The sequence below is a fragment of the Adiantum capillus-veneris genome, chromosome 23, assembly GCF_014529385.1.
Source record: "Adiantum capillus-veneris isolate H3 chromosome 23, ASM1452938v2, whole genome shotgun sequence".
Classification (NCBI taxonomy): Eukaryota; Viridiplantae; Streptophyta; class Polypodiopsida; order Polypodiales; family Pteridaceae; genus Adiantum; species Adiantum capillus-veneris.
This window is the reverse complement of record NC_140953.1, coordinates 144,467,072-144,493,928: the sequence shown is the minus strand read 5'-3', so window position 1 is coordinate 144,493,928 and position 26,857 is coordinate 144,467,072. Positions and strand designations below refer to the sequence as shown.

General features: G+C 44.4%; 1 protein-coding gene across 6 annotated transcripts; it reads left to right on the top strand.

The window, feature by feature from the left end:
- The first annotated feature begins 291 nt into the window (after positions 1-291).
- Positions 292-18,537, top strand: LOC147428750 (uncharacterized). Of its 6 annotated transcripts, none has more exons than XM_086496375.1 (5): positions 292-408; positions 539-1,150; positions 16,810-16,905; positions 17,162-17,257; positions 18,238-18,537. In XM_086496375.1, exons 2-5 carry the CDS (start codon positions 806-808, stop codon positions 18,457-18,459), a joined length of 759 nt encoding a protein of 252 aa, XP_086352501.1. In that variant the 5' UTR covers positions 292-408; positions 539-805; the 3' UTR covers positions 18,460-18,537. The 6 variants fall into 6 exon arrangements, with proteins under 6 accessions (XP_086352501.1, XP_086352498.1, XP_086352495.1 ...); XM_086496372.1 differs by lacking the exon at positions 292-408 and adding an exon at positions 17,004-17,071 and having other exon boundaries at positions 421-1,150; positions 18,238-18,423; XM_086496369.1 differs by lacking the exon at positions 292-408 and having other exon boundaries at positions 421-1,150.
- Positions 18,538-26,857: the final 8,320 nt, after the last annotated feature.

Sequence of the window (26,857 nt, the reverse complement as noted above, 5' to 3'; positions counted from 1 at the left end):
CCGTTGGATTGCGTAGGGAATGCAACAGATTTCCACTTTTCCGGTTCCGGAGCTTGAACCCACTATCCTCTCCTCCTTGGAGTTGACTCAAACCGCTAAGCTATCGCGTGCCCGTTGAAAGGTGGGTGTGTGGTAAGTTTATAGATCACGACGTCGCGACCAAGTTCACACCTACTTCACATTGAGTTCATTGTGTGCATACCCTCCCAAGTTCACACCAAGTTCAAACTTCACACTTAGTTCAATCGAGTTCACACCGTGCACATACCTCCCGAGTTCAGGCCTAGGTCAAACAGCGATCAGACGGCCCGGACTCCACTTGCCTTGTACGCCTAATGTGGGTCACTGACCCACCTCCCTAAGTGACGGGGCGCACAACTGTCATGCACCAGAGTAGAATGCACCAGAGTAGGTATCCAAATACTTGACCTGTCACTGCTCACAGTGCTCGTGCTCTCATTCTCAATCAACTCAGCTTTACCTTTGGGAAGTGACTCAAGTTACTGAACTAGCCATGGCTACCATGTCTTGTATGCAGGGCTTTCTGAGTGTGGTGAAATGGCTTGAGACGCTGCATATATTCGCCTTCCACTGCTGCGGCCTGCAGCAGCGCATTGTGCAGGTGGACCCTCACACCTCCATAGCATGTTGGTGTGGGCCTCAAGAGCCAAAGAAGCCAGCCCTCCTTCTTATTCATGGGTTTGGTGGCAGCTCTACATGGCAGTGGGAAAAGCAGATAAAGTCTTTGCACAAACACTTTCAAATTTTTCTTCCCGATCTCGTGTTTTTCGGTAAGTCTTCCACGATGTCCCATCATCGCTCCGAGACGTTCCAAGCTCAAATGATTGCCTTTGCTATGGAAGCGATGGGTGTAAACACATACAGCGTTGTGGGCATCAGCTATGGTGGATTTGTGGCCTTCAGGCTTGCTCATATGTTCCACGGCAAGGTTGAGAAGGTTGTGATTGTAAGCTCAGGGATCTGCATGACCCCCAGGGACGTCCAAGGGCTACTTGATAGAGCGCACGTAGACAGCGCTTCAGATTTATTCCTGCCACAATCACCTGCTGTTCTGCGCGCCCTCATGCAACTCTCCTTTCTCAAGCCATTCCCTTTTCTGCCGACATTTGTCTGCAATGATGTGATTCAGGTGTGCATTTGTTCGTCTGCTCATGATTTATTCTTTTCAGTGTGCCAATCCCACTTCCAAGAAACTAGACATTTAAATTTTTAGACAGTGCTGTAAGGAAGCTGATATATCATGTTTGGCTAAGAGGTCGTCCGAACATCTTGTGAAGAGGTGTTCTTTCATTTAAGAGAGAATCTAATGGTACATATAGACTTTTTACTTTTTGCATAGGAAAGGCAAAGCAGATGTTTCTTATTGCTTTCATAAACTTGCGCAAGCATTTTGACACTCGTACATGGACGTGGAGCACATATGCGTTGCATATGTTGGAGCACTTTTGACGAACATGACTTTGAGCAAGGCACTTAGAAAGTGCTGTTGCACGCTCGAGTCATTGTATTGTAATGCTTATTTCTTGAAGAGTTGCATTAGCTGCTATATGTGCTTCCTTGGTATGTTTGGGTCATTTTTGTAGATTATGGATGGTTGTACCCCATATTTTTGACCGGGAGCATTTGGGAGCCATCCTAGCATGACATTACTTGTAACACACGAGAGAGGGGACAATTACAATGTGAGTAGGAGTTAATGAGAGGGAATGACGTAGGAGTATTAACACAATAACTCAAGAGAGTGCTCATACGATGTATAATTGAGAATTAGAGCCTGGGGTCGCCAATATACTAGAAAAGTGGCGGCTCATACTAAATTTTGGACTCTCAAGGATGTGGCATCCTTGAGAGCCTGCCATGTGGCCGCGGGGACAACCTGCTCAGCAGGTTAACCAGTCAGCACTGAGCAATTCGTTCCATTCATGGTGATGTTCATTCACCAAAAGTGTTTGAACACAAGCTACAAATGAACACGAGCGCTGTTTCAGCCCAGCCCAGGAGTTGAACCATGACAGCCAGTCTCGCATGCCCCATGGCGCTGATGAACGAGCGAAAGCGTGTGGTAATTCTAATATTGCTGTTGGCCGGGGGGAGGGGGGGGGGGGGGGGGGGGGGGGTGTGTCGTCTACCTTTTACTGGTTGGGCACCCAGTTGCCAGTTGCGCCACGCCCGCTTGTAGTCCGATATTTATCCCAACCCAAAAGTGACCTAGAAGTTGTATAAAGAGGGAGTGCCCAGTTTAGGGCTGACTCATCTCAGTATAAATGCCAATATGACACATGGAAACAAATGCTAATAAATGTGCCACACCGGCTAGAATATGCCAATCGACATAAAAAGCTAATAAATGGGCTAAAATGCATGTGCAAGACCATGGTGGTCATCATAGGAACATGAGAATGCGGAATGGGGCCCTTGGGCCAGGGAACGGTTGTTCTCAAACGGGGATGAGCTGGAATGGCGAGGAAGGGACAGAAGATAGCCAACCAGCAAAGGTAGCAGGGAATGGTGTTTGGAACGTTGTTTCGATGGCAGCTTGTGCAAAATGCGAATGGAATGGCCAACTGTGAGAAATTTGAAATCTCAAACAGGCAAAAAATGGCTAGACTTGTGATAATTTTTTGCCAAGCCTTAGGGGTTGCTTTAGGGGCACTTTTGGAGGCCCCATAGCCTAGAGAAGGAGGCCTTCTCGTTGCTCAAGCCTGAAGCCTCATGAGTCATTGCATCAAGCTTCGTTCAAGCTCCCTCGAGTATCTACTTCCTACTCTCTCAAGCTCCCTCTCTACTCTCTCAAGAGTCGAGCTTCAACCCTCAGAGCCTTGAACGGCCGCCAGCAAGCCTCTCGAGTCTCTACTCTCTCAAGCTCGGAAGTTCCTCTCCACTCTAGCCTTACACTTTATCCAAAAACACGAGATGAAAAAACTTTTTAGGGATTAGGGGATTAGTGCAAAATCTTCAAAGCTCCGATACCAATGTCACATGCATCGGAATTGAAATGGTGAAGATCCAGGTTTTACAATTCCACAAATCCTTGCTTCTTTCCTTGCGTTAATGGTTTCTTTTAACTTGATTGATGGTTCCTTTTACTTCCTTGAAGAGAGGGAATGAGAGAGAGAGGTAGAGATGTGTAAAGGGAGAGAGAGAAAAAGAGAGGAGGAGAATGACACCCGATGGGGTCCCAACCAACTCTCTCAAGGGCTCCCCACACCGTTGCTGATGTGGTATTTGCTTTTGATTGCGTAAATGGAATGTACACACATGCAATACCTCAAGTGCAGACTCGACTGACTCGAATGGGGAATGTCGCCTCGGTAACTCTTCAAGATGAGGTACCTCCGGGGCTGATTTGATGCACCTTTGGATCCTTCTCGATGTGGGATTGCAAATGGCCACCAACGGGTAGATTTGGGGCTGAATTACGCTCTGTATATGAGAGGAATGAAGGGCTGAAAATGCAGATCTTGATGATGCCGATGATGGGCAACAATGGGAGCACTTGATGCAGTGAGGGAATGGCCGAGGAGAAGCTCAATGGGCTGCCGAAGTACTGGACCGCAATGGGACGCTAGTGAATGCAGATCCGAGCCGTTTTTCGGCGAGGGAAAGGGCTGAAATCTGAAAACTCTGGCTGCGTGCTGTAATCTGCAAGCTCTAGGGTTGATCTGTAGCTTGCCAAAAACGCCAGGGGCTGATTTTGCAAATTGCTAGGCTGATGGTGCAAAAAACACTAGGTTGAGATGCACCGCTGCAAAACGCTAGGGCTGAGCTGAGCGCTACTGCATCTGATCCAAATTGCTAGCTAAGTTGCTTAAAACTGTAGGTTATAAGCCAGTTAAGATCTAGATAGGGCAAAAGCTTTGTCAATTTCTTATAAAATAAATCATTAAAATGATTTATAAATAAGTATGACCAAGGTGAAGTTTCTGGGTGAAAGATCGACGCGGGGAATGGCTATTGGATTCTTCTAACCTAAAACTATATGCACGTCTTGCCAGATGCACACAATAGTGTAATAAGATCCATCAAACACGCGTACAAACCATTTATGTAAGAGGGCTCCAAAATTGGAAAACCTAATCTAATGGAGTCGTTTGGACATGCAAGTCCTGCAAGCAGGCTCACAAAATTGTTGGTACTAATCCTCCTAGGATTCTAGACACTCCTATCTAGGGATAGGTGGAAACTGGCTCTGGAAATCGATGAAGCATGTCCACGTGGCACACAGAGCCATGTGCATGTGACATCACTCTTGCATGAAGAAGGTCAAGAGGTGAAGTTTTGCATGTGCCAGCGAAAAAAGAGCGGAGCTTCTTGAGAAGCTCAAGGTGTTTGAGGCCGTTGAGGTGGCGAAGAGAGAGGGGCATGTTGCCGTTGATCCCTCCACCATGACGAGACTGCAAGAGGAATCGATGCCGATGGCGATGGAGAGTGGCTCCAACTTTGGGGAACCTTCAAGCTCTCAAGCACATGTGTGTGCTCCTTTTTCATCGAAGTATAGAAATAGGGGAACGGGGGACGGCACCTTGGGTCGAGGACTGCTACGGACGGTTGGGATGGCCATGTGCATCTTGCGGCGGATCGGCGGATCACAAGGCTGGCCGTTCGGAATGGCCTTCCGTAATGGTAGTGGGTTAGGGACGACACAGGGATGGCCAAACAATCAATTTTAAAAAAGCTTTCTTACAACTTCAAACAGCTAGAAATAGCTACTTTTTGGGGAGTCTTAGGGCCCTGTTACGCAAGGTTTAGGGGCTCTTTTGGAGGAGGCTTCCTCAATGCATTATGAAATACCGAAGCCTCAAGCTCAAGCTCTCTACTTTAGCTCTAGCCTCAAGCCTCGCTTGCTCCAGCCTCCCCCCCTCTACTCTCGCAAGCTCTCAAGTGTCAAGCTCCCTCTTCTCTCTCAAGCATCAAGCTCCCAAAGCTTGATCTCTCTATCTAGTATCTAGATTCTACTCTCTCAAGCATCAAGCCTTCAAAGTTCAAGCTCTCAAGGCCAAGTGTTGAAAACTGAAAACGCTGATGCAATGGCTGATATGATGCTGGAAAACTGCAAAACGCTAGCAAGGTCTGCAATCTGGAAAACGCCAGGGACTCTTTAGCAAAAACGCTGGCCTTGATCTGCTATTTGCTAACGCCAGGGCTGATCTGGTACTGCTGAAAACGCTAGGCTGAAACTGTAGCCAAAACGCTATCCTGCTGTTGGCTGGAGACGCTAGGCCACTTGCCGGTCTTGCTGAGAAGGTGCACTGCAAGTTGTTGGAACTTTTGCTGCCTTTCTGCCAGAAAGTGCTAGCGCTAGGTTTCTTTTATAGAACTGAGCAAATTTGCCCTACCCAGTTTCCCAACAAAGTCACTTATTAATAATAAGTGAAAAATGGATAAAATAGGGAAAATGGTTTCTGTGCACTGTAAAGTGCTCATGCTGTGTCACGTGTGGAACCAGAGGATATGCAACTACACTAAGTGCCTGGACATGCACGGCCTGCGCATAGGCTCACAAAGGTGCCAAAACACTTCCTAAGCTGACTTGAACCCTAGACCTGAGATAGCTTGTCCACATGCACATAGGGTTAGATGTGCACGTGACATTCTCATGAGGCAAGCACTTCCGGGGCTTGTTGTGCCATTGTGGGCTCACCCCTTTCGTAGTTAGACTTTAGCCTTTTTTTTGGCGTCTTTATCCCTTGTTATTTTGAGCCTTGAGGCATGTACTTATCTACTTGTATCCGCCATAACGCCATCGATGTTTTATTGGTGTATTTTACTATTATAAGTCAATGTTTCTTGTCTTTTTTGGTGCTATTCAATGCTCAAAGTGTTCTTAACATTGTGGTGTAGCTCACAAAAATCAAGAAAAAATGGTTTTTCTTTTTTATCGTTCTGGTGCCCGAGCCCGTTTTCCAACTTTTGCCGTCCGGATCTGCTCCCCGTACCATGTTTCTATGCATGGGGGGTCTCCGTTGCCAACTATTCCCCTCGCCAATCCACACTCTCAATGAGAATTGGAATCCAAGATTGGAGGAAGAGGTGGATTGTTTGGTCGCTCACTTCTTCCACCATGACCACATTGCCCTTCATGCGGCTCGATGAGTGCAAAATTTCAAATTTTATGAAACATTGCAAGGCCTCTTTGATTGCATACTAATTGAATTTCTTTATTTGTAGTAGGTCTCCATATTCGAGGCCATGTTTATGAAAATTAGTGGGCCCTCTTATGTGTCCCCATTGGAGACACTCCTCACGACCTTGCTTGATAGAGAGAAGCAGAGCGTAGAGCAAGCCACGGAGACAACAAAGGAATTATGGGCTACCAATGGCGTTTCCCTCATTGTTGAGGGATGGAGCGACACATGTTAGAGGTCTATCCATGGAGTGGTGGCCAATTCTCAAGGAAAGAGATCCTTCATTGACTCTCATGATGCGTCTGGTAGTGGAAAGGCCGCCGACGTGCTTGTGGTCTAATGGACGTCGACCATTGACATCATTGGGCCCGACAATGTGGTGGGCTTGGTTGCGGATGGAGAGGCATCAAATAGAAGGGTTGTGGCTATCATCAAGCTCATGTACCCATAGATCACCTTCTCACTTTGCATGGCACATTGCTCAACCACCTTCTCGAGGACATTAAGGGAATTGTCGTGGATTGCACCTACCATCGATTAAGCCAGCCATCTGGTCTCCTTTGTCCTCAACCACCAAAAGGTGAGGCATGAATTCTCAAAGCGGAGCTCTCTCTCTCTCTCTCTCTCTCTCTCTCTCTCTCTCAAAGTATTCAGTAACTCGCTTTGCCTACAACTTCATGATGCTTGTCCGCTTGCCCACTTGTGGTAGAGCATTGAGAGGGCTATTTCTTAGTGATTAGTATAGCCGCATGCCAGTCTTCCACATCGGCTGGTAGAGGGTGTAGACCTTTGGCCGGCAATACCGAGCGGTGGGAGAAGGTGAAGACGCTTGGGGCAATATGTTTGGGAGTGGAACTTCACGACTCCATGTCTACCATGTGGATTCTCTCTCTCTCTCTCTCTCTCTCTCTCTCTCTCTCTCCTCTCTCTCTCTCAGAATCAACATTACAACTGACACACTAGCCTTTAATTTATAGCCCCTAGATAAAAACAATTTCCTAAAAGCGACTCTTAAAAACAACTCTTGTACAAAACCCAACCAAGGTGGAAAGGTTCGTAGTGTTTGGTACATAAGATGTGTACTTGTGGTAGATTCATAAGTATCAATCCAAAAATGCTAAAACTCCAAATCAAAACGTAAAGTTTGAGACTTTCGTACACCATAGACCACTTGAGATATCCAACATTAGAGAGAGAGAGAGAGAGAGAGAGAGAGAGAGAGAGAGAGAGAGAGAGAGAGAGAGAGAGAGAGAGAGAGAGAGAGAGAGAGAGAGAGAGAGAGAGAGAGAGAGAGATGATTCCTAACCTTGCGCTGCTGGTCTTTGTTGAGACAAAGGCAGTTAATGAGAAGATTATACCTCTTTCGTGACCTTCATATCACTCTCTTGCTTTTTGCCTTGAAATTCGGGTCGACCACGAAGGATGCTCCATGTACGGGGGAGTAGTAGGCATTCCACCTGGAACACACAAGGACTTGATTTCTTCGTGGTTGTCCTCATCCATCAAATCTTGTCGAGCTTCTCAATCATCCAATCCATGGCTTCATAGACTTTGTATATGCATGGCCGCATGCCATCAATGACCTGAAGTAGGCCCTTTCGATACTTCTTTTATATTGCTCTGACAAAGGTACAATTGTCAGGGAGCACCTTCTCTGAAATATGCGCACACTGCAGCACTAGAGAGGGTTCCCAAGGCTCATATTTAAAGACCCTAGGCCTAAAAGCATCAGATATGAAATGTTGGCGCCAAAGCTGCCACTTCCGCAATATCGGAGATGTCCATATGGTCAACGATTCGTGGTGTGATTTTTGGAACGTCTGTATAAGTGCCACGTCATCATATTAAGGGCGCTCAAACAGGTCCACTTCAATCTAGCCACTCTTGGGTGCTTTAAATAGGTCCTCTTCAGTGGATAGGCCACATCGTCACTTTGTAACGTACCCCCCTCTAAGAGGAAGAGTAATTGCAAGTGATTACACTTGCAAAATTTAATCCAATTCTTTAGCAAACACTCCCTTTATGCAAACATGGCTTTGAGTCTTTCCGTTGTTTTCCCATTGAGCACATAGAGGGTAATTTTAGATACTCTAAAGAGTTCTATAAATCAGCGTCGCCTCGAGAGTTGTTTTGGATGAGAACTTTGCATACTTTTTTCCCTAAAGGTTTCAACTTGGAAGGAAAGTCTTCTTTACGTAATAATAAGACAATTTACCACAAGAAACCTATGCTTTGGCGAAAGCATCCCAAACTCGAGTTAGTTCTCCCTTCAAGTCAGTTTAAAAGAACTTGGATTCCTAAAGGTTCTTGTTCAGAACCACCTTCTATCCCTGAAATCAATCGAGTTGTCTTGCACAACACTATTTCCAGTAGAGTACAAGGTCTCCCTAGGGTGTCAATCTCTAGAATTGAGAGTGATGACCCTTCTAACCATAGAATTTTTGCTTATAGAGATTTCAAACGGAGATTGATTTACCTATCTAGAGCCATGGAATTGGGTTCTTTTTCTTATAAATTATTTGAAAGGTATAATATAAGGATCCTATTTAAGCTCTTGTATACCCTTGAGAACTACTCTTATGAAGATTTGGAGCTAAGAGAGTCTCATAGCACTCAACTTCGAGTACTGTTAGGCAAATTTTTGAAGTCCAAGTGTCCTAGTCTGAAAAATCCCTTGGTTGGAAAGAAAGATTGTTGATAACTGTGTTTACCTCCCTTGACTTAGACAAGATTGGATTAAGCTCTATTTTGAGATCTCAAGAAGCTTTGGATGCTCTCCCTCTTTGTGTGAGAAAGGTATGGAACCATCCCGTCGTAGCTTTCAAATATGTGAAAACTACAGGACAAAAAGCTTTCAACTATAGTGACATAGGACGTAATCTAAAAAAGCAAAAAAGGCTAGCAATCTCAAGTGTTGATTGCCCTTGTAGTAAAACTGCCTTCTCTTTTTACGTAAATGGAGCTTTGGGTCATGTAGTTACTGCCGATTGTTCTATCCTTCCTTTGGATTCCTTGAAAGACCTTTTCTCAAGAGGTACTAAGTATATGCTCCCTTCCTCAAACGACTCTTGCCTTCTCAAAGCTATAGAAAAAGGAATTTCTAGTTTCGTAGTAAAGTTTGAGGAGTCTTTAGGAGTTCAAGGTATTTTTACTCATTGGAAGTCTGTAGTCCTCAAGAAAGCTTCTTTGAAATTAGCATCTTGCTCTCGGAACGTTTCTTCAGGAAGGGATAGCTTATCTTTTTCTGATCGTGATGCTCTTAGGAAATTTCATCGTGATTTTGTAATCTCTTACGTAGATAAGTGCTCTAATAACTTTTTTTACGTGCAAAAAGTTCTATTTAGAATGTTTGTTAGGTGAAGTAAACTCTCAGACTTACAATGATTGTGATCTTTCAATTCAAGAGGTTATCTTGAAACATCAAGACTTTTGTAAGTCTTTTGGTTTCAAGTGCCAGCCTAAATTACCTTGTGTATATACCGTCTGGAAGCTCCACAAGAACCCTATAAAGCCTAGATTTATAGCTGCTTCTTGTAACACCTCTTTGACCGAGGTTTCCAAATGGCTTAGTTATTGTTTCAAAGCTATTTTACCTAGCGTAAATGAATTGTGGAAAAATATTCTAAAGGAAGCAGACGTACCTACCGATTCAAGTTGGATTTTAAATGATTCAATAGGTGTGATTCCTGTTTTTAAATTTTTGAACTCTTCAAGAAGCCTTAAGGAGAAATCTTCTCCTTTATGTCTCCAAACTTTTGACTTTACTACGCTATACACGAAGCTAAATTTGGAGGACCTTAAATTTAGAGTCAAGTCTCTTATTTCAAAAGTTTTTGCGTACAAGCTTGAGAAGGATAGGTACAAGGCATTGCTAGTAGAAAAGTCAGCTTTGAACTTTGACTTCTTATGGTTGAAAAGTAAGAATGTAGATGTAGACAAAGGAAGAAAGAGATTCACCAGGATTGTAGATGACATTGACATCATATCTTGGTTAGATTTTCTTTAGGACAATTTATATATAACCATCGGCGACTCTTTTCAAGCAAACAATTGGTATCCCTATGGGCACCAATTGTGCTGTTTTTCTTGCTAATTTCTATCTTTTTACTTATGAGTTTGATTTTATGGAGCGTCTTGTCCTTGCTAACACTCTGCCCAATATTTTTGCACAAGTTATGCAATGTAAGACGCTTTGTAGATGATCTTTTTTTCCCTGACGTTCCTTCTTTTCAAGATTTTATGTACTTGAATTCGAGTTCTGTAGGCGGAGGAATTTATCCCAAGGAGTTTTGTGAACTTAATAGTGATTGTTGTGCCTTTTTAGACCTTAAGATTTTTCAAACTCCCTTGGGATTAGAAGTAGGTATCTATGATAAGCGCCTTGAACTAGAATATGCCAATCTAAATATCATCCGTATGCCTCACATTTCTTCGAACATTTCTCTTTTAGCTAAGTACGGTGTCATTTGCTCTCAATTATTTAGATTTTCTCGTCTTTGTTCTAGTAAATCTGCTTTTGTTGTTCAATCTTGCCATCTTATTTCTTTACTAGTTGAAAAAGGATACTCATTCAAAAGAATCATGAAAAACGTTCGTTCATTTTTGCATCGTAGTAAGTTTATTTTTAATGTTTCTTCCTTTGGAATGTTCAAGATAATCAGTAGTAAATTCAATAGAAGTGGGGAGCTAAAAAGCCCACTTATTGGTTGACTTAATAACACCTTATGTTGTTTTGATCTTTAGCGCTTCTAGTATTTTTACTATAGCTTGACAAATGCTAGCCTTTATCATGGCTGAGTATGCCCATCACCTCCGGAGGGTGATAGAAACTCAGCTCGTTGGTTTTGTAGAGTATGTTCAAAGCATGAATGACCTCTATATAAACCTTGCTTTTATAGTTCTATGAGTGCTTTATTCCCTCTTATAATTCGTGAGTTTAGACTTTTCTGAACTTATGAAGGTATACTCCCTTTATGCATACATGCCAATGACCATCATTACCAAACAACACATTCTCTAGTATGCAGTACACCACACAACTCCACAATCAAATTTTCATCCAGTTGTAGTCAGCTCATCCGCATCATAACTCTTGATATTCCGGGGTAGCAATATTAGGCATCACATCGGGAGTGCGTTGATCTTCCAAGTGTCTCAATGCACTGAGATAACATATCGAGGTAATTTGATTCAAATTGGAACTATTGATACACCGGATTTATACCTCACAAAATGCTTTACAAATACATAGATGCACGTGGAGTCACAAAACATAAAGACATCCAAATACAGCCGAACGCTTTCCCAACCGAAGTCTACGTCGTTTAGAGAGCTCCATGTACAACCAAATGCCACTGAAGAACGAAGCCGACTTGCAGATCCCGGTCGAGGGGCCTAAACCCTAAGTGAAGAAGCAGAAGCAAGCAGATATACGGAATTCGGCAATTCACGTTGGCCTGTTGACGTGGCAGATTGTACGGATTTCCGGAATTCACACTGGCCTGATGACGTGGCAGATTGTACGGAGTTCCGGATTTCTCACTGGCTTGCTGACGTGGCAGTTGTGCGGATTTTCGTAAATTGCACTGGCTACTTTTGGGGCCAGATGTTTTTTGGACTAGTTGCTTTTGAGTTTAAAGCTTTTCATGTAAACTGCTTTTAATGGCCAAGGGCCTTTAAATATGAGGCTAGGGCTCATTCTCTGACACTCTTCTGGGAGAACGTGTAGAGCGTGGAGTCTCGACTTGTGTTGTGTTGATGCAATATAAAGAAACACCGAAAGGGGCGCCAAGGTTTGGGGCCAATACTCTCTAGGGTGGAATTTCGCCACTTCGTGTCGTGTGTGCTCTCTCTCTTCAGTTTCGGTTGTTATTGAAGTGCTAAAAGTCTATTCAGTCTGCTCTTTTCTATTGGCACGTGGTGCCCTTCTTGTGACAATCGGCCTTGTTGTGATACTCTTGAATGGTGACAAGATGGGAACCAATAAGCAGGACAAGTGTGTTGGTATCCCTTGTAGCTTGCTCTGTCTCAATGCCTCCAACAAACTGGTCGTGCTCAAAGTCCATGAGCTTGAGGAATTCTGGGTGAATGAAATTGTCAGTGGCTCTTGGATCAAAGAAGATAAATGCTTTGTGGTACGAATCTTTTCATAGAATTTTGCAAATGTCCTTGGAAGCATCGTCTACAAAAATTGCATAAATGTCGGGAACAAGTCTTACTATGGTTCAAGCTTTCTTGGTGGGAGGCTACTCGGGAGGTTTATCACCTTTGTGGGGACAAATATAAGAAGTGTCTTGTATGGAAGCATTCGAAACACTTGTCTTCTTGTTGAACAATATCTTGCTGGCAAGAAGTCGAGTGAGGTCGTGTAGGCGGCATCAAAGTGTCACGGGAATTCCTAGAATTTGAGCATTGTGGTCGAGGATTGTGTGTAGTTGTCGGTTGGTTCTTAGCTGTAAATTCTAGTCTTCCCTTCACGAGTTTGTAACCAACATTAGCATGGTCCATAAGCTCTTGTATGGTAGAGACTTGCTTGGACAGACAATGTTCTTGGAGCGGTGATGATAGTCCAATGGTTTAGCGCTCATTGATTCTCCAAGGTTATCAGCTTGAAGAAAGAGGGATGTAGATCGGGAGCTACATGAAAAGAACAGAACTAGAAGAGACTTTAGCACTTTAAATACTACTGAACACACACACACACACACACACACACACACACACACACACACACACACACACACACACACACACACACACACACACACACACACAGAGAGAGAGAGAGAGAGAGAGAGAGAGAGAGAGAGAGAGAGAGAGAGAGAGAGAGAGAGAGAGAGAGAGAGAGAGAGAGAGAGAGAGATATGAAATGAAATGTTATATTAACGTCTTCAAAAGGCCAAAATGACCTATGAGACCAAAAAGTTACAATTGGTGAATCTGATACCATGTCTGAGTACGGAAATTACAAAGTTGCAAAGAACTAACACTAAAACACTAAGGAGAAAGGGAAGGGGGGGGGGGGGGGGTGGGTTCAGATGAAATCTCTCATCGGTCGCTGTCGGATCTCATCGACCTCCTCCATGGTCATTACTCTGGTTAGGCGTTTCGCATGTCGAGCTACAGTGATCTGTATCTTCTGTTGCAGCCTTCGTCGGTAGTGGGAGACCCCTCGAGGTCGTGGACGTCTGGATCTGCCAAGCTCAGTGGCTCGGTCAAGCAGTTCACCTCTAGTATGAGTAGGCTGTGAGATCTGCTGTAATGATTGCTTCGTTGGCTCTCCTCTGGCCGGTGTAAAGAAATGTGTGATTCGTCTCTGAGACTGTCTTTCCCCTGATGTCCTCAGCAAGCTCTCCCTAAGTCTGCGCAGCTCTAGCAGGAACAATTTGAGACACCTCTGATCCTCGTATCTCATGACCCTAGGAAAAGGGCCGAACCCTTCTCTGAACAAGCAGTGGAAGCGGCCGCGTATCTCATAGTATGCCGAGAGAGAGAGAGAGAGAGAGAGAGAGAGAGAGAGAGAGAGAGAGAGAGAGAGAGAGAGAGAGAGAGAGTCCACACGGTAGACATGGTGTTACGTCCCCAGACATTAGGATGGATGCGTGGAATTATGATCGGCCAATGTGAACATGGCTCTTTGGTTATGAAGTCTCATTTGTGAGACATCTTGTGTGATCACCACACTTGGACTCTTGGCCCTTGGCAGCTTTGCCCGCACTGAAACCGGCCTGTTCAATCCAAAAAGGGCGGTAGACTTTACTTTAAACCTTGATTTAGCTTTCACCCATTATTAGTCGTCTATTTTACCTGTACTTTCAAGACACAACAAAGGGGAGAGGGATACAGGCTGCTAGATTGCACCTATATGAGTAGACGGACACTAGATTGGCCCCTAACTTAGGCGCCCCTTTCGGTATTTCTTTATTGTTCAAAAGAGGGAATAAACGTTGTGGTTCCCCTCAAGCTGCCCCGCACAAACTCGGCTGAATTTCCACTGTTCCAGCCCGATTTCGGCAGCATAACTATACTAGAACCCTTCACAGTCAGTATTCCCACGCATTGGCCGACTTTCCCGACGCATACGGGCACTTTGCAAAACCTGGCGAGAATCTGCAGCACGCTGAATTCTCTGTTTTCAGCCCTGTAATTGCGCCAGATCACCTATACAGCGGTCCCCTTGCGTCCCCGAACCTCCTGGGGGTATTCAGGTCCGTTTAGGGCCAAAACCCTAAACCTGCAAAAATACACAACAGGCTGTAATTCACTGTTTCGGGCTCCGTTTCGCGTGCCGATCGCATCCGTAGCAAGTCCTCGAGCTCCCGCACCTGTAGGGCTACTTGCCCTTTGAATCGGACGAGATTTCTGGCGTGAAACCTCTCCGAATTCACCTGTACCTGCGGGGGGATTAGCCGCTAGCTAATCCAGTACCTGTGCAAGAGGCTCTTGCCTCGGCAATCGCGCATGAACCCACACAACTGTACATTGGTCAAATGAAGAGCCCACTAGAGGGGCATAACATACTGCCAAAGGGGAGAGAGAGGGCAGTGCGTAGCGTGCAGGGCATCACTCCTGGCACCGCACTGTACATAGGAGAGAAAGCAAGCACTCCATAGCTCTTAACCTGTGACAAAAGCTGCAAATGAGCCTCTCCCAGCTTAAAATTCAGCGCCAACTCTCTCTTGCATTAGAAACTGCACCAGAATGTGCCACTTGGTACATTTATAAGCATTTTCCCATTTCGGGGTTGCCGTCTAAAAATATCCCAACCGGTTGCCCAGTTGACTTCACGGCAGAGTAAGAAAATGTTCCCCTTGTCATTCCGGAGGTAATGACGTCAACACATTTTCAGGTCCCAAAATAGCAGTTCCCTAAATTTTAGGAGATGCTGCCATTGTATCTTTCTAGGTCATCCGACCCTCTTTGTACACTGCGGCCACATCCAGAATTGAAATGTAGCCTCTGTAGCAAAGGATTCCACTTTGGCTAGTCAATGACCCCACTTTGGCTAACCATAGTCTTTGTCCAACCTTAGTGCTCTCTTGCCCTTAGGCTTGGACTCCCTCTGGACAGTTCCACACTAGCTATGCAATGCAGGGCAGTTAGATTTCCCGAGGGGTGTTTCCAAAAAGTGAAAGTAAATAGATAATAAGAAAGAAATCAACAAAAAGGATAGATAGTAGTCACACGCTGGTGACACGCACACCCGTAGTGGTGTGGGTTCGGTGCAGTCACAAGGGATACGTCCTGAGAAGTGGGGACGGGGCTCAAATGGATTTTTAGCGTAATAAAGAAGGCGGGATGGCAAGTGGGGACGGGAAGCCCAAAAATGGTTGTCCCTTGTGACTATGGGTCGATGGTATGGGACACCGGCCCTTGTGGCAGAGGCTAGCCCGCTTGGTTGCAGGCTCCCAGGCTGGGGGGTGAGCCCGTATTGGCTCTATGGCTGGGAGGTGAGCCTGATGTCTGCTCACTACGCGTATCTAGGTGTGAGTTTGTCTTGTGTCATGTCATGTGTGCAGGATGGATCCGGTGGGGGACTATCACATGGAGTGGCGGAGTTCCACGCCGAGAGATATTGGCCTTAAAACCCAAATGCCCCGTTCGATATTTTTCTTATATTGCTCTGACAAAGGGACAACTGTCTGAAGCACCTTCTCTGCAATCTAGAAACATTGCGATCCCAGAGAGGTCCTCTTGAGTGGATAGCCCACGTCGTACTTTGTCACACCAATGGAGCCAATTTGGGGGCCAATTTTCTCGAAGGGGAACACCGCCTATCACGTCCCTTGCAGGTTCTCTTGTGTGCAGTGTTTAATAGCTTCCAGTCGTGTTTCAAGTGCGTCCCCACCTAGCACGTTTTGCCGGACCAGTACAATGATACAAATGCTCAGTGCTCACAAGCTATACTATTTCACTGAAGGACTATGCTTCAATTTCAAGAGGGCAAGGAACTGTAACCACTTTGGACTAGCAGTTAGAATGTAAAAAAGTGAACTACTGATAATGCTACACTTAACATCAACTTTAACACTTCAAAACAACTTAAAATTTGAATTGACAAAGAGAGTGAAGGGATATGGAAAAGATGGTGGACCGGGATGCTCCTGAACAAGAGCATCGTGGGGGCCTTGGACTGCCACAATCAATGTTTCCAAAAATAGACTTTCTGGGTTTTGCATTAGAATTTCACTGCCTGCTCGTTGACCCATTATCATGGGGCATCTCATGTTTATAGTCCTCTTCAGGTTTTGAAAGTTCAAGGTTGGGGAGAGTCTGATGCTACAGAATATTTTTGGCCAAGCAACCATCTATTTTTTGGTCACACTTGCATTTGAAATCTGTCCTTGCTCCAACAGTTACCTTGCATAGGCTTTTTTAATTAGCAAGTAGTTATTCAATTCATAATATCTTAACAAAGTGACCCCTGTGGAATAACAAGCCAGTAGTGGTTTCAGAACCAGGTATCTCTTGCCTATTTAGGGCATGGCAAACAGTGAATGTTGCACTTTTTGTGAGCACTTTTGTTACTCTTGGGAATGTTGTGTTTTGGTTTTCTGTCATTGCATCTAGCTCTCAATTGCTGTCAATGCTCATTTATTTGTGACCTCATGGTTTGCGGTTCATGCTTTTATTGCTGAGATAATCAAGTATTGTTATGTTGCAGAAGCTTTATGCAGAGAATAGGGAAGAGCGCAAGGAGCTGTTGAATAGCTTACAGATAGGGAGGCAGGATCAAGAACCGTTGCCAATCCTTCCACAGGTAAGAGGGGCAGTCGATTTGCAAGCTTTAGTTTGGCTCAACACTGGTGGGCGTTAAGGGCTTGAAGCCCTGTTATCGATACGTTGCTGTCTGGTCAGAAAGTGCTCATAATCTGGGGTGATAAGGATAGAATTTTCCCCCTCGAATTAGGACACCATCTCAAAGAGTGAGCCTATGAATGTATTATGCATTTGTGCAGTCTTTGTTGTGATGCCTGTTAACTTTTGAGACTTTGTTGCCATGATAACAAAAGCAGGCATCTGAAGGAGAATGCAGAGCTCGCAGTAATCAAGAACACTGCACATGCCGTGCAACTGGAAAATCCCCTGGAGTTCAATCGACTAATACTGAGGTTTTTATCTCAAGGGACTGGTTCATAACTGCTGAAGCATTCACAACCAGCTTTTGGATTGTCTGGTTTCACCCATAAACATCAAACCAATTTCGCCCTGATAAGAGGATACCACAATTAATGTCCTGACCTTTGGATCCAAACGTTATATATGCATCGTATCTATGCTTCCTGATCATAAGGTAGGCTAAGTATGAGATTGACCTATACTGCCTTGAGCACACGAGGACAATGGCCTGGCTTCCTTGCAAAAGCTGCATAACAGCTTGCAGCCAATCGAGCTGACGATAGGTTTACTTAACCCTGCTGCCCCAACGGGTGAAACTGCTCTAAGGGCTAGGTTTCTTTTTTTCTTTGTTGGAAATAATGGTGAAACATATTGAAAAAAGAAGCTAAAATACTAGACTGCTTCGTTAGCTGAGTTCGCATTGAATAAAGATTGAGCAAAGTATTGAAAAACTGAATATGCCATTTCAACTTTTCTCAAAAAAAAAAAATTTGACAAGTTCTATTATTTGATGCTATTAATTATAACATATTTATTAACTAGGAGGTGAGACAACAAAATGAAGGGAGAGAGAGAGAGAGAGAGAGAGAGAGATTGAGAGAGTTTTCATCAAAGTGTGTTAGTTTTTTTACTTGAGAGAGTGTTTGGGATACTAATTGTAGTGTTTCAGAGGTGTACTTGGTAAAAAACCACGAAGACGGTTAGAGTTTTGTCAAGATCAATGTTTGTAATCATAGAAGATGTCAATGTTATTAATTGTTTGTTGTTCTATTTTTATGTTTTAAAAAAAAATGTGCAAGTCTCCTTGCACGGCGGAGTTTGCATAGTCCTCTCCAATTTTTATAATACGAGAGAACGTGTCATTCCCACTGCAGCGTGCAATTATTAGCACGTCCATTAACTACGTTCTCAGTGTCATAAATCAAGAAATGGTAATGCTTACTCATCGTGCGATTATCGTTGATGCATGCAGGTTGCATCTAACCTTCCGTATGACCACACTGCTCTGAACAAACATGATAGTGGAGGTGGAGTGGACATAGCAAAGCTTGAAGTTGCATCACCAACCTTTGGTACGGAAGAGTTGAGAGGGCTCTTTACAGTGGTAGGGGGCCCTTTATCCTCTTATAAGAGTACATTCAATAATTATCGCACTCAAGGTAACAACATTTCTCACTGGCAACCGTTGCAATAGCATGTGAGCATCCTCTAGACTCTTGCAACTTGCACACATTTATAAATGTGGTACATATATGGAAATCACATTCATGCCCTTTGTCGATTACGTGTGCATGAATTGACTCCATGTTTTAAAGCAACAAGGTTGGTACAAGCCTTTATCAGAGAAATGAATGTAACCCTATCTGGCACTATTCCTCTCTGCACCATCCCTTTAAATAGCTGAAGAGCCTCCTCACCGTGTCTATTGTGTGCGTAACCGGCAATCAAGGCACTGCGTGACACATGATCTTTGTGAGGCAGTCTATGAAATATTGTACGAGCCGCCTCCATGCTATCGCACTTGCTGTACATGTCAACAAGGGAGCTGCCAATAAATGGGTCGATATCTAGGCCCCTCCCAATAACTTGGTCATGTACCCATTTGCCTTGCTCTTCAGCTACAATACTAGAGCATGCTTTGCCAAGTGCAACAAAGGTGACTTTGTTCGGTTGAAGACCCTCCCACTCCATTCGCTTTGCACAATGAAGTGCTTCGTATGGTTGACCATGATGTGCATACCTAGTGATCAGTGTAGTCCATGTTACAACATTTTTGTGTGGCAATCTACTGAGCAACTCGGCAACATCAAGCTTTTGAGCCTTTAGACACATGTCAACTAGCGCACCGCCAACAAAACCATTTGACTGGAAACCATTCATGACAATATGAGCATGCACCTGCATGCCAGTCTCTATAGCGATTCCAGCAGCAAAGCATGCTTTAAGAACTGTTACATATTAAGATCATCTAGCAATACTCATGAGTTGAGCATCTCATGATGAAGAGCAACAGCTTGGTCGTTTTCATCGATGGGTCGAAATATTAGCTTGGGCAATATTCCCAAAAGGATGCGTGCATGCAAATCAAGAAATTTACCAATGTAGTATTTGGGACCTGATCATTTTGTAATATGAACTTTTGAAGTGCTTTTCTAGCTAAGTAATTACGCACATCTGTACAGCTTTGATGCCGACTCTAAAGCTCATTAAGAAGCCCTAGGTGATCCAAGCTATTATCAAGGTCAAGAAGGATTGGAAACAACCCTCCGCCACTTCCATCCACTGGCAAGGAATTGCAAGGGAAACATGCATCATTTTAGCCCCAACATTGCATGCTGATCTAGAGCCAACAAAGCACAAATGCATGTGAGAAAAATGTCCTTTTTGTGTGATTTTCTTCCCAATTCTAAGGTGGGTGCAGGTAGCATCCGCAAGGTAATAATGGAAGAAAACTAGAGGACGATGGCGTGTCACCGTCGAGAAGCATACAAGCATGACTTCTTTTCTCAACAACCCTTGATTGAAAATATCATCAATAATTCTTTTGCACATTTCAGCGTCTTGCGTAATGCCACATGCCTTCAAGATACAGGTGTAGGTAATTGCATACATGTCGACCAAGGCAGTGCCAACCATAACATTTTGTTTCAACAGCCCCTGACTAACGATATCATTGTGAGTTCTTCTATCCGTCCTAGCGTCTTCCAAATTGCAACATGCCTTCAAGATGCAAGCATAGGTGATTGCACATCTAGAGAGAGATGCTCAATTCGCATTTGCTGAAAACAGCCCAAAGCGTTCTATGTTAAGCATATCTTGCAATCAGTGCGTTCCAAGAGACGACATTCCGGACACAAAGCTCCTCAAGCACTTTTTTGGTGCTTTCCCAAGAACAACACATTTCGCATACGTGATCATTGCTCCTACGTAGTGCCACATGCTTTCAAGTGCAAGCATAGGTGATTACATCAGGAGAAATGTCCTCGCTTTGCATCTTGAAAATAGCCAGCCAGCCAAAGCTCCCTGGTCTTGTCACTGTTGGGCATATCCCGCAATCAGATGCACTTGAAGACACGACATTCCAGACATCAAGGCAGTGTCACGTGCCTTCAAGATGAAAGCATAGGTGATTGCATTTGGAGAGGTGACCTCACTTTGCATCTGTTGGAAACAGCCCATGGCTCCATGGCGTCCCACATTTGGCATACATGTTGACCAAGGGCAGCACAACACATATGAGCCAAAGCATTTGCAAGCACAACATGTTTCCAAGAGCCGTTGAGCAACAATCCATGCAATGAGCACACTGAGACAGACAATTGTTGTGGGGAATTGCCCTCGTGTTGCATCCCAACGAAAACAGTCCTGAGCTTCCTCGGTCAACCCTTGTTGGGCATATCCTCTTATAAGAGCACTCCAAGAGACCTGTCACCTCTTTTAGCGAGAAACCTCATTTCGTGTCCAATTAAAATAGCTTAGAGCTTCCTTGCATCAGCATCTTGTGTAGAGAGACATGCATTCAAAGATGCATGCGAAGGTGATTGCAATTGGGGAGACGCCCTCGCTTCGCATCTGCTAAAAGCAGATAAGAGATTGTTGCTTCCCCCCCCCCCATGTGGAAAATCTTTCAATCAATGCATTCAAGAGTCCACACTCCAGACAAGAAGCTCTTCGAGCACTTGCATAGAGCCACATGTCTTCAAGATGTAAGCATAGCCTTCAAGATGAAAGTATAGGTGACTGAATTTGCTTTGCATCAGCTGATAATAGCTTAGAGGCTTTTGCCCTGCTCTTCTTGCGCATTCTGCAATCAGTGTATTCCAAGAGGCAACATTTCGGACATGAAGCTCCTTAAGCACTTTTTGTGCTTTCTCAATTGCACCACATTTGGCATACATATCGACCAAGACAATACCAAACACGACATCTTTTTTCAACATCAACATCTTTGTGAATTTTTGTGCCCATATCAGCATCTTGCATAGAGCCACATGCCTTCAAGATGCATGCGTAGGTGATAGAGAGGTCCTCGCTTTGCATATAGACTAGAGCTTTCTGGCTTGAACCTCAAGAACCTTTCGTGTGCTGCGCAAGGCACGACATTTTTCACTAATAGCACCATTACGACTGTTGGAGAGGCCTAGCCGTGATCAACATATTCGGCAACCAACTAGCTCTAGGAGACAACATCCTTGCCACAACCAAGCTAGGCATATCCTACAATCAACATGTCTCAAGAGACGACCTTTCAGAAAAAAATCCCATCAAGAAAGTCTTTTGTGCTTTCATAAGGGCACCACATTTGGTGTACATATCAACCAGCATATTGCCACACACAACATGTTCCTCCAACGGCCCCCTCACAGCGCCTGGCTGCATAGGTGATTTCATTTGAAGAAAGGCCTTTCCTTTGCGTTTGGTGAAAACATCTAAATGCTTCCTTGCCACAACCATGTTGTGCATATCTAGTGAAAACATCTTAGTTGTGAAGAAAGGACTTTCCTTCACATCTGGTGAAAACAGCTTAATGCTTCCTTGCCATAGCCATGTTGGGCATATCCTGCAGCGAATACATCCTAGAAAGGATGCCCATCAAGTGCGAAGGAAAGGCCTTTCTTCATGGCTTGCTCAACAATCTGCTTGTATAACCCTGCTATAATCAACCCTGCTGCATTACAGCTCCCCCAACAACAATGCCAACGTGACCCTCAATGAGAGGGAGCCGTACCACAACCCAATGCGGCACCAAAGCTCGAAACAAATGAGAGTGAGAAGCTAATGTCTTGCTACGTTGAATCTGCTCCCTGAACCTGCTTGACAGTGCACAACTCAGAGCCTCCTTGTTGGGCCAGCTCGTAGCATAAAACAGCCTTCGCAAGGCACTGATGGAACGAGCCCATGAAGGGGCGTCTTGTACCCTGGCGCACAGACCTGCAACATGACATCATTGGGCAATAATCTCTACCTTTCATAAGGACACCACCTTTTGCATATGCATTTCTGACGACATGCTGCGATTGCGACTATCTCCTACAATTAATAAAGCCAACGTTCAAAAGCGAGCGCTGCATGCGATTAAAAAAGCTTGCGAATGTTAATAATATGGATGCAGCTGTTACAAAATGCCAGCCACATGGACGAAGGTGCTGCCAGATTTTTGAATGTGCATATATGCTAACGAAGTAAAAAGGTGCTCAAGGGGATCCCTTGGATGAGCCATACCATACAGAGGAGAGGGATACACCAAAAAAAAATTCACAAGTCATGACTTCAACAAGAGGATCAAACAATGGGTAGTGGTGGAAAGAGAGCTCCATTGCATCTCCAAAACGTAGTCACACAGTCCGGTGGACAGCATTGTGCACCGCTGTCGGTGAGCTGGCGGCCAGCTCACGGCCACCTTCCTGTGATTGATGAGCGATCCCCCCAAGGCGTCCTCTCTCGCCCAAGACGCTGCTATTGGCTGCGCTTGCTGTTCAGTGATCCACATTTTATTAAAAATTTCAAATTTGTGATGTATTTTATTTTGCCATTAGTAAATATGTCACCACAATCATAAAAAAAAAAAGAAAAAAAAAGAGAATCTTAGCTGCTGCGAGGCGCTCCCCACGGGGGTACGAGACTTCTGAAGAGACGGAGGACATTCAAGGAGGGGTGCCAGGTGTTCAGCGACCGCCGTGGTAATGGCATGATTGGTGTAGGTTCAGCTTAAATGCGTGGTTTGCCAATTGAAACAACATTAGCATTAGCTGAGTAGTCTCATGGATGTAGTTTGTGCTGCCGTGGGTGTTTGAATCCTACATCCTATCTTTTTCTTATGGATGTAGTCATGCTGCCGTGCGTGTTTGAATCCTACATCCTACCTTTTAAAGGATGAGAGAGATGAGTTCCAACGTTGCTCGGGGTGTTCACCATTCAGTTTTTTCCTATGTAACGTGCGTTCGTGGGGTATTAAAAAAATCCCTCTTTTAACATGTCTGGATGAATGAAATGACACCTTATTTGAGGATTTTTTTTTTAAAATTTTAAAAATCCTTTATTTTAATGTATCTTTGTAAAATTGCCTAAAATTTTTGTATTTTAAAACCCCTCCTTTCGAATTCACGTTATACATTAACATGATTACGTATTGCACTCCTCGAGCAACGTTAGCAAGGGTGGAAAGGAGGAATGAATATGATAAAGAAGGAGCCAATAAATTTAAATAAAAGAAAAAAGAATGTGTGCCCGATTTTGAACAAATGGTGAAAAGGTGGAATCTCTACACGATGCCTTTGAGATGGCGGCAAGGGAAGCAGGAAAGAAGAGAGAGAGAGCTCAGGTGGTGTCCGGATGAGGAGGTAGGGGCCACATGTGGGCAAAGCGAGGTAGGTGGAGGGGGAAGGCAAGCACGCATGTCTTGATTTGCAGGTGTGTAGGACGTGCAACAGACCCCAGGTCGCTTGGAGCCTTGTAGGTAGTCTCTCTCCCCAAGACAAATCTGAATCGAAAATTTTACAATACTAGCCAATGTTTTTGCAAAATTACACTATTTTTAATGTATTTTAAGTGGAATTTTCTCCTTCTTGCCCTCCCCTCAATCGGCTACTTTGATTTTGCAGCTGGCTCAAGGCAAGCTGAGGCACACTTTCTCGAACACTGTCTTTCTCTCCCTCTTTCCCAAAGCCGGCATCTCTTCCCCCGCCCCCCCCCCGCCCCGCCCCTCTCTCTCTCTCTCTCTCTCTCTCTCTCTCTCTCTCTCTCTCTCTCTCTCTCTCTCTCTCTCTCTCTCTCTCTCTCTCTCTCTCTGACTGCAAGTGTGAGACGGTTGGGGGCTGCGAAGGGGGGGGACCGCCGGGGAGGGGGAGATTGACTGCCATGGCCCCTACGTCTGTGGGTCTTCTTGTTCCATGTGAAGAAGTAGAGGTAGAAGCTCTATTTTTCTTACTGTATGGGTTGGAAATGTTTGCAGCGTAATGTGGCTGCTCCAATTGTTAGTTAAGGGGGAGTCTTTACTACAGGTTATCACGAATCAGTCGATGAGGGTTCGATCCTGCTCAATTTTTGGGGGTGAGAGAGAGAGAGTCCTCGGAGTATGGATGGGATGGAGAAGAATCTAGAATGGATTGAATAAAATTTCAACGTTGCTAGTAAATATGACTCTAAGATTGGGTTCAAACGGCCGTGCCAAGCGCTTGGGCTATGCGGGCACGTCCGCCGTGGCAAAAAATAATTGGACGAAGATAAAAGAGGACACTTTACATATTCGCCACGAGACAGTCGGCACCATACCCTCGAACACTCCCACAATCCAATGCTTTTCAGACGTCAAATGCGGCGAGGGCTTGAACCCACTACCCCACCCAAAAGACAACCAGGTTAAGCCATGAGGCCCAATCACATTTCATGTCAGTGTTTCAATTAATTGGAGAATTTAACTGCACTCAAGCTTTGCCCAACTATGTTGGACTTTTTAATGGCAACGACTGCTGCCACATACGCAGCAGCGCTCAAAATTTATCATCGCCCGGCTCGGTCTTTTCTTTGCCCTGTTCCAGCCTTCTCTGCACCACCAAATTGTCTGCTGCAGGCACTCAATCTTGTTGTAGTGAAGTTATGCTCTTGGTGTACCAACTTCCAAGAGCACCCGCAGGCACCTTGCATTTCCCAATTTCGTCCACGTAGCCCACGAAAGACAGAAATAATGTGCCGCTACAGCATCTACGGGTGTTGAGTGGGTCGAGTCGCAATTGTCGTTGGAAAGTAGCTCTACCTTCTCGTCGGAGGAGGCAGCCCAACTCAAGGGCAGTGCAACTCGTTTTGAAAGCCAATACTTTCGTGCCACCAATAGTAGTACGCATGCACCACAGTTCATATAACTGCCTGGGACAAGGCTTGGCTCAGCTCAATTGTACGGCCGGGTTTACAATTGTGCTCTATTGAAACCAAAATCAATCCCTTCGAAGGGGAGCGTCTGAATATATGAAAATGTCTAGACTTATGAGCTAGAGACCATTGACGTTGAATCAAAGGCCATAGAAGCTGAGAAGATGCAAAAGGAGGTGGACCGGATCTCCAAAGAAGTGTAATTGGCATGCTAATGGTATAGGTGAGTAGGACCTGCAACTAAAGGAGCTGCAAGACAAAATACATTGCAAAGTAAAAAGTTATAGATGCAAATCACTCTATCTCACTCTCAACTTATAAAATAGGAGAGAGATAACGACAACAGCTGGATATGCCCATGTGTATCAAAGAAAACAAAAATTTGGACCTGTCTCATCCACCAATGATGCTTATAAAGAGTTGGGAGACAATGGGAGAAAAAGGCCATCTTTAGCATGAATGTGAGTACACTAAAGCTTGACACAACAGGTGTGGAATGCCACAAATATGCTAAGTAAGCATGAGGTATTACACTCAAAGACAACATAAAAAACTTACCAAAGGAGTAGCCAAATTTGAGGAGATTTTAAACTTCATTTAGGGGGGAAAATTGAATTTAAATAAGCTAACCGTTTTTATTTTTGGTTTGAATTTAAAAGCTGACCTTTGATTACTTTTTTAATATTAAGGGCTTGACTCCCTTAAACCACCAAATATAGAGGCCTTCTTGGACTCCATTCTCTTCTGAAAGCTTGCTTGACCTAGTTCCGAAGGTCTCAAAATTTACTCCGTTCTCTCTACTAGGCAAGTAGAGGTGGAAACTACTATTGTTGACAATCAAACTTTGGGCTTCATGCAACAAATATATTTTGGCGCCAATTCAGGTGGAAACTTGACTGTTATTAGCCAGCTTACCTAGCTCAACCCTAGAGAATTTCAAGATGAAGATTCTTAACGAGGTTCACTTTTTGGACAAAGGTGAACTTATCAAGTGCCCTAACAAGTGTTCTTCAAATATAGAACTGAAGGTAACATGAATTTCTCAAATGCAATGGCAAGTATAATTCAGATTATCTCTAGAATGTTTATAGGCCTTACCTTAAATGTGCTTCGAAGCCGGTTGATAATAGGGCTCCTTGCGAGTCTAGCATCATTTGTTTTGGCCATGTCATATGGTATGCTCTAAGCCATGTTGAGCTACTTTTCCCGATGAACCATCCTCATTTTATCTCTCACTCTTTTTATCTTGGTTGGGAGGCCAAGCACAATCACTTATGGTTGCTCAAGTTGGTCTTATGGACTTTAGAAGCATGCGGCTTGAGGTACTCAAAGAACTTAAGATGGAGGAACTTGGTACCTTTCTCACCTCTTATGGTAACTTCGAAGGAGAAAAATTTGATACAAGCATTGTTGAATCCTTCATTTGAAAAAGAGGTTATTCTTTCCTTAAAAAAACTCAATTCTTTAACTTAACCTTCTACTCTACTCGATCCACTCTCTCTCATTAACCGGAATCTACACAGAGTCCCTCAGGTCCAAAAAAGGCAAAAGCACCCAAACAGTGTGCAGCCCCCCTAGTCCCCCCCTTTCCATCGCCGGCCAACCCTGCTCCTAGACCGGCAAGGAAGGTCTGTGCCGAGGCAATGCACAACAAACCTCTCTCTCTCTGTCCCTCTCCTTGGTTGACGCAAACCAGCTCCTACCTGACTCGTCTCCCCATCGGCCGC

What these genes read in the sequence shown, in the direction of transcription:
- LOC147428750 (XM_086496369.1), top strand. Translation starts at nt 515, where the DNA reads ATGGCTACCATGTCTTGTATGCAGGGCTTTCTGAGTGTGGTGAAATGG. An exon ending in TCTGCAATGATGTGATTCAG is followed by an intron (nt 1,151 to 16,809) that starts GTGTGCATTTGT and finishes GTTATGTTGCAG; the next exon opens with AAGCTTTATGCAGAGAATAG. An exon ending in TTCAATCGACTAATACTGAG is followed by an intron (nt 17,258 to 18,237) that starts GTTTTTATCTCA and finishes TGATGCATGCAG; the next exon opens with GTTGCATCTAACCTTCCGTA.